Below are 7,258 nucleotides of genomic sequence, written 5' to 3'. Positions count from 1 at the left end.
AAGAAAATTCCCAGTATAGACATGTAAGAACATAGACTAGCTAAAAGGAGAAAGAGTGAGGTGGCAAAGAGAAAAAGACTGAAGGGCTGGCAAGAAGGCAGAAGTCTTCTAAAGGAGGCATGTCTTCTGTAGTCCCCAGGGGACAGGCTGAACTGTTTCAATTCCAGTAGCCAAACTCTGATGGTGCCAGATTCTCCATTATTCCTGGATGGCCCCACCCCCTCCACCCTTAGGCTGCTTTCTGTTGGCAAAAATTTGGTCACTTCTGGAAGCCTTTGAATATGGGAGCATCTGGTCACCTAGAGACTTAAAATACTGCAAATTCAAGTAACATAACTGCTTGGATCTACAAGGAGATCCAACTTGCTCCATCTCTAGCAGCTGTCTTGCCCTTCAGAACGTCACCCCTCAAAGCTATGCAAAATCCTTCCCCAAGTTTGGCTTCCTAACTCTTTCTTTGGATGAGAAGAAGGACTTAGTTATTATATTTAGGGTTGCAGGGCTTCCTGCCCATAGACATAAAAAGTAATAAGATGGGGACTGAATCATCAGATGACAAATCCACTGGGGAAAACATGTTGGAAGGGGATGGAGGACCCAGACCAGGCTCTAGCCCCTAACCGACCTCATTTAGTTCCCATGATTATTTTCTATCTGGCAAATAGCCTCAAAGAATTGACATCAACTTTGTCATATTGAACAGAGAGTAAGAGGCAGAACCACAATTTAAACCAGGTTTGTTTCACCTAGAAGCCATTCCCTACGCCATATGCCTTCATGGTCCTGGATTTAGTAGACAACCACCCCTAAGCGAAGGGCATAGGGGGCAGGCAGGTCTTTCCCATGGGCCCCTGCAGGGCTATTTTGGTTTGGGGCAAAATTGTATTTGACAGCTGTGAACTTGCGCTCTCAACCTTAACTCCATGCCTGTGTGTAAGAGGAAGATTTGTGGAGAGGCAGAGTTGAGGGAGAGAGGTAGACTTCCTCTTCTTCCTCCTCAGAATGAAAGCTTAACCTTGAATGAATGGAATTCAAATTTGATGTGCGCTAGTCAAACCCTGCAGGGCTATGTGCACACTTGCGGGGCAGAGCACCCTCTGCAGGGAGGACACATGGAGAAGCCGCCTGCCCCACTCAGCCCTTATCCCAAGTATTCCTTTCTACCCAGGACAACAGATGTACAATCACCATCCATCCACTCCACTCAGTATCCTGAAGGTTGTCATCACATGAAAACAATATTTGAGGAAGTGGAAAAGGGCCCCTTAGCCCAGGAAAGCATGTTGCCTAATAAGTCAGAAATGAAACCACTTCCTCCCCATGAACTCTTAGTATATGAAAGAGGGTCCCCACCCCATCATGTCAACATGTCTCCCCTCTCTGATATGTCTTGGACAGGATATTGCCTTAATCCACATATTGTAAATTACTGACATGCTCCTTATTGAGAGCTAACAATGAGGAGGAAACATTTCACGACTCTTAGCCATGGCTGAACAAAAAGAGGCTTCAAGCCTCCAAGTAGAGACCAGAGGACAGCTGGTAAAAGAGAAAGTTAATGATGAGTGTCTAGTGGAGGGTCCTTGAAATCTGGAGAGTTAGGGAAATCACTCAAAAATGTAGCTCTGGGACTTCCCTGGTGGTCCAGTGGTTAAGACTCCACACTTCCAATGAAAGGTGCATGGGTTCGATCACTGATCAGGAACTAAGATCCCACGTGCTGTGGGGTGCAGCTAAAAAATATTAAAAATTACCTCAACTTGAGATTGGATCAGAAATCAGAGACCTACAAAGGATCTGCTCTTTATCCAGGCCCTAAATGGCTAAGAGGGGAAAATGGGACACAGTACCTGAGGCAGGCCGTATGGGAGTAAAGACAAAGAGATCTGAGCTGAGCCCAGACTAGAAACAGGAGTTCAGAACCAGAGGATTTAAAAAAAAAACAAAAAACAACTAGCCTTATTAAATCTTACAACAGTAAAGGAACCGAAAGGAAAGGAATCTCACATTTCAGACCAAGAGTTAAATCAGTGGCTGTCCGCTTTGGTGACCCAGGAGTGTCGCTTCTGAAAAAGACAAGTGCTCCAGATCCACCCATATATTCTATCCAGACCTCTGGTGGGGCCCAACCAAGAGCCACCAGCCACTCTGATACCCAGCCGGCATCAAGAAGCACTGAGTTACATCAAAGAGATGTATTTGTATCCCACTTCCACCCCATTCATGCCCCCCAAACTTCCTCAGGCCTCAAACTGGCCCCCAACGTGTGAGTCACAGCAGGGCTTTCTTCCAGTCACTTCAGCTGTTTCAGGAGTTCCCAACTACAGATTCTTCACCAGCACACCACATGCCTTTCAGCCAGGGTAGAAACACAGGATGATTGCCACAGACTGCATTTATTTAGGGATCGTTGGCCAAAGGAATAATCATTTGGGGTGGTTTTTATCTCTGATTCTTCTCTGGAACCTTCCACAGAGAGCACTGTCCAAGCAGAGGGTCTGACCTGAAGGGATGCTCGAGGCCACTGCGGCAGCTGACCAGGGTCCCCAGGACCAGAGTCTCACTCCAGGGGGACCAAGTCCATGCTCCCTCTTATCAGCCTGTCTTCCTCCAGGGCTGTCCAGTCTCTTTGCTGGCCTTCGAGCCCTCCATCATCAGCCCTCTGCCCAAACAGGGAGGCAGGAAGAGGACTGGGAGGGCAGAGGGTCTGAAACAACCGCTACATGGATGGACTCAGGACACACAACAAAGAGAGTCTCTGCCGCAGCCAAGGGTAAAAGGACTACCCCTTCTTCTCAGAAGGCTTGCTCTGTTTTTGCCATTCCCCAAGTTGACCTTTGGTCTGGAGGGCTAATTGGTGCTGACCTCAGAGAAGGCCAAACTGGGTTCTGTGGGGGGGAGAGAAACAAAGCATATTTGTAAGAAGCATTTCAATCATAATAGTTACCATTTACTGAGCTCCTTCCATCTCTCTGGGCCAGTTCTGAATTTCACACGCTGCACTACCTCATTTGTTCCTCACCACCCAAGAGGTAGGTTTTATTAATATTATTCCCATTAAGGATGGGGAAACTGAAGCTCAAGAAACCAAGTTACCTGCCCACTGCCCAAGACGATCCAGCTTCTAAGTCAGGGTAAAGATGCGGATGCTGGTCTGTCCAACTCCAAAGCTAGGGATTGTAACCATTGTGCCACATGGCCTCAGAAAGAGGACGTGGTATGGCGCCCCTCCATTTAAGTAAATTTAATAGAAAAGCAAAGGTTCTGGGACTTCCCTGGCAGCCCAGTGGTCAGGACACCAGGGAGGCACGGGTAGGGGGGAAAGGGCTCAATCCCTGGCTGGGGATTTAAGATCCTGCACACTGCAGGTGTAGTCAAAAATAAACATCAATGTAAAAAAAAATCCATGATGAACAAAAAATCCAAAAAAAAAATTTTTTTTAAGCAAAATTTCTTTGTTACCCCTGCTCTCTATCAGATAACAGTCCCCTACCTGAAGTCTCAAACAAGTGGTACACAGGCCAGAATTCACCCACAGCCGTGTGTAACTTGACACAGTGTTTTGCAGTAGCTTGACGAGCCCCTGAAGGCCTTTGAGTCTGTGGCCCTGGTCCCCCATCACACTTGCTTTATTGGATCCGTTTCAAGGGGCCATGGGTGCTGTTTTCTGCAGAGTTTAAATCGCAAACACCTGGCGCCAAGCATGAGACGCTGGCACTGAAGGTGGCTCACTGCTCCGTCACCTCTGCCCCACAGAGCGTCTGCGAACGGCACCGCCCAGGTGACGGCCACACTGAGCAGCAGGCACCGTTGTCAGCAGGTCTCTAAGGCAAGGTCCTGGCAGCTGCTGCAGCATCACATGGCAATGATGGGAGAAGCATGGGGGGAAGGGGAGTGACTGTGTTCAACTTCAGAGGGGAGCTCGCGTTTCACTTGGTGGAGCAAGGCCAGATTCTGATCTCACTCTGCCCTGGCAGAACCTTTCTCTGCTGCAATCATCTGGGAGTCATGTGTCCTTGGAGCTGGTGTAACAGGAAAAAAACACAAGCCATCATCCTGTAAACAGAGGAGGCCAGCCTTCCTGAACACAGCAGAACACTGTTCCCTCCATGGCTGGGGTGCCTATTGTGAAAGTCCCTCAGTCGTGTCCGACTCTCTGCGACCCCATGGACTACACAGTCCATGGAATTCTCCAGGCCAGAATACTGGACTGGATAGCTGCTCCCTTCTCCAGGGGATCTTCCCAACTCAGGGATCGAACCCAGGTCTCCCGCCCTGCAGGGGGATTCTTGACCAGCTATTATTTATCTACAAATAGCATCATGTCCCTCGCCAGCTCATTCCTTTTGTCCTTAGCCCTTCTCACTATACAGCCAGTGTCTTTTCTAGGTGCTAGACTTCCCTGGAGAGTTGAACAAAGAGAACATAGGAATCAGACTCTGTATTTTTACATGAAATCCAGCATGCAGCCTTCCAGCAGTTGGATTATGTCAAGGTACAAAAAGTCACAGAATTTAAAAATCTAAGAGTTGAAAGATATTGACTTTAAATACAACTGGTGGGTAAATTTAGTTTAGGGCTTCCCAGGTGGAGCTTCGACTCAATGGTCACGAGTTTGAGCAAACGCCATGAGATAGTGAAGGACAGGGAAACCTGGAGCGCTGCAGGCCAAGGGGTCGGCAAAGAGCCCCCGTGGGGCATAACTGAGCAATTAAACAACAACACATGTGGAGCTAGTGCGAAGAATCTGCCTGCCAATGCAGGAGATGTGCATTCAATCCCTGGGTCAGGAAGATCCCCTAGAGCAGGAAATGGCAACTCACTCCAGTATTCTTGCCTGGAGAATCCCATGGACAGAGGAGTCTGGCGGGCTACAGTCCATGGGACCACAAAGAGTCGGATGTGACTGAGCACACACAGGTAAGTTTAGTAAACATTGTAAATTACAGGAAAATACCAGTGAAGGAGAAGCTCACAAGCTAACACTGAAGACGCGTAACACTCCAGGACATACTAGAACGTATATATTTGGATATACGTTGGCCATCCAGAATTGGAGCCAACTAGAAATCAGTGTGGAGAAGGCGATGGCACCCCACTCCAGTACTCTTGCCTGGAAAATCCCATGGACAGAGGAGCCTAGTGGGCTGCAGTCCATGGGGTCGCTAAGAGTCGGATACGACTGAGTGACTTCACTTTCACTTTTCACTTTTGTGCATTGGAGGAGATGGCAACCCAATCCGGTGTTCTTGCCTGGAGAATCCCAGGGACGGGGGAGCCTGGTGGGCTGCCATCTATGGGGTCGCACAGAGTTGGACATGACTGAAGCAACTTAGTAGCAGCAGCAGGAGCAGCAGAAATCAGTGTAAAGATAAAACCATTAGTAATCTAAGGAATTCTAAAAGATATGTGCAGAGAAGAGGTCATACTCAGAAATGTAAAAAAATAAAATTTAATAACAAGATAAAGCAATTAGCAAGTATTTAAAATATCCCAATGGATATGACTCAGTGGCAAGGAACCCAACTGCCAATGCAGGGGACACAGGTTGGATCCCTGAGTCAAGAAGACACCCTGGAGGAGGAAATGGCAACCTACTCCAGTATTCTTGCCTGGAGATCCCATGGACAGAGGAGCCTGGTAGGCTAAAGTCCTTGAGGTCACGAAAGAGTCAGGTATGACTTAGTGACTAAACAACAACAATAAAATATCCAGACACCATAGGAAAACTGTAAGGGCTGTGAATAAAGGAGCATTGGGTAAAACAGCATAAACAGTAGAGTTCTCATAGTTAGTGGTGCATCAAATAAAGAATGTTACTAGCATAAAGAGGACTTGGGAAAGACATGGAATTCATTAAGGGACCTAGGGCTTAAATCGTATATAGCAGTTCCTTAGCACAACACGCACTAGGAAGTAATTGGTGCTGGGCTTGCAGGCATGTGTATATGAGCATCTAATGTGCATGGTAAATTTGTGTTGTGTTCAGTTAATGAAGTGCAAATAATGATCTTATGCTGCAAAAACAAAAAAATCTAAGAGTTGGAAGGGACCTTTTGAAAGGGAGGAAAACAGTTCCTCATGACATGATTTTTGTACAAGGATCTTCCAGTCCCTCTTCACTACATTGTGAAACCAGTATTGTGCTGATGAGGAAGAGATCTTTGTCTAACCTCATGATGGCACTTCCTTTTACCTCTAAGATCAACCCTCTCTAGCCCTAGAGATGCTCAGAAGACTCGAAATTGGGTATAAGGACAAGTTTGCTACTACTCTTCTATCCAGCAGAGCTTCAACTTCTTACAATTTCCAACTACCTAGAAAAAGCTCTGCCTTCAGCAGAGTGTCCCCCTACCCCACCACCACCCCACCTCACCCCAACCTCTGCTCCCACCAGGAAACCTAGCAATGTCCATCCCCCGTGAGTCTGCCATATCCTTCCCAAGTTCTTTTCCTGCCTCCAGACACCAGGCTCAGCGGGACCCAGAACAATTCCTCACCATGGTCATGTAGGTGGCCTCTGATTTTCCACTTGATTCCTCCTCATCATTCACCTCTTGTGTGGTTATTGAGGAATAAATATGTTTCTGGAGGGGAGAAAATCATATAAACATTCTTAAAACTCAACAAATCTTACATGCCAGAGAAAAGGCTTTCTTTTCTATGTTCTTATGATCCCCTATGTTCACAGGGCATCAACCCCCAAAATCAGTGGGTTCTGAGGGTTATTGAGAGCTACAGAATGATCACAGGTCACAATAATCCAGTCCTCAGACTTCCTGAAAATTAACTCATTGGCAAAGAACACTAGATTAAGAACCAAATTCTTTGGTTCAAAAGTCAAACCTTTGGGACTTCGCTGGTGGTCCAGTGGTTAAGACTCCACACTCCCAATGCAGGGGGCACGGGTTCAATCCCTTGTCTGGGAACTAAGATTCCACTTGTCCCACAGTGTGACCAGGAAAAAAAAAAAAAAAAAGTCCAACATCTTTGTTTGGATGGGCATTGAGGTAGCAGCAGAGAATTCTTATTTTGCCTAATGATTTGAATTTTGTGGTTATTTCTTCCTAATTAGAGTCTTGGCAGGACAGCATTCATCAGCATGTAATTGTCATCATCCCTCTGATAGGGCTTCAGTGGCAGGAACAGCCCTCACTGAACTTCATGTCTGTGAGGTTGGGGTACTTTGTGACTCCCGTCCCTGTCACTATCTGGGGAAATGATATCATCCAGTGACAAATTCTTAGACTTCTGGAGT

At 46.8% G+C, this 7,258-nt stretch overlaps 1 protein-coding gene across 3 annotated transcripts in view; it reads right to left on the bottom strand.

Moving 5' to 3' along the window:
• Nucleotides 1–2,377: 2,377 nt before the first annotated feature.
• Nucleotides 2,378–7,258, bottom strand: part of JAML (junction adhesion molecule like) — a 32,190-nt gene continuing 27,309 nt past the window's right edge. For all 3 annotated transcript variants that reach the window (XM_070384145.1, XM_070384144.1, XM_070384146.1), the window contains 2 exons: nt 6,501–6,587; nt 2,378–2,888 (listed from right to left, as the gene is read on the bottom strand). In XM_070384145.1, the coding sequence (XP_070240246.1) occupies nt 2,796–2,888; nt 6,501–6,587 (180 nt within the window). In that variant the 3' untranslated portion in view covers nt 2,378–2,795. The remainder of the gene's footprint in view (nt 2,889–6,500; nt 6,588–7,258) is intronic.

This window comes from Bos mutus, chromosome 15, assembly GCF_027580195.1.
Source record: "Bos mutus isolate GX-2022 chromosome 15, NWIPB_WYAK_1.1, whole genome shotgun sequence".
In the NCBI taxonomy this organism is placed as follows: Eukaryota; Metazoa; Chordata; class Mammalia; order Artiodactyla; family Bovidae; genus Bos; species Bos mutus.
This window is presented reverse-complemented; position numbering and strand designations above follow the sequence as displayed.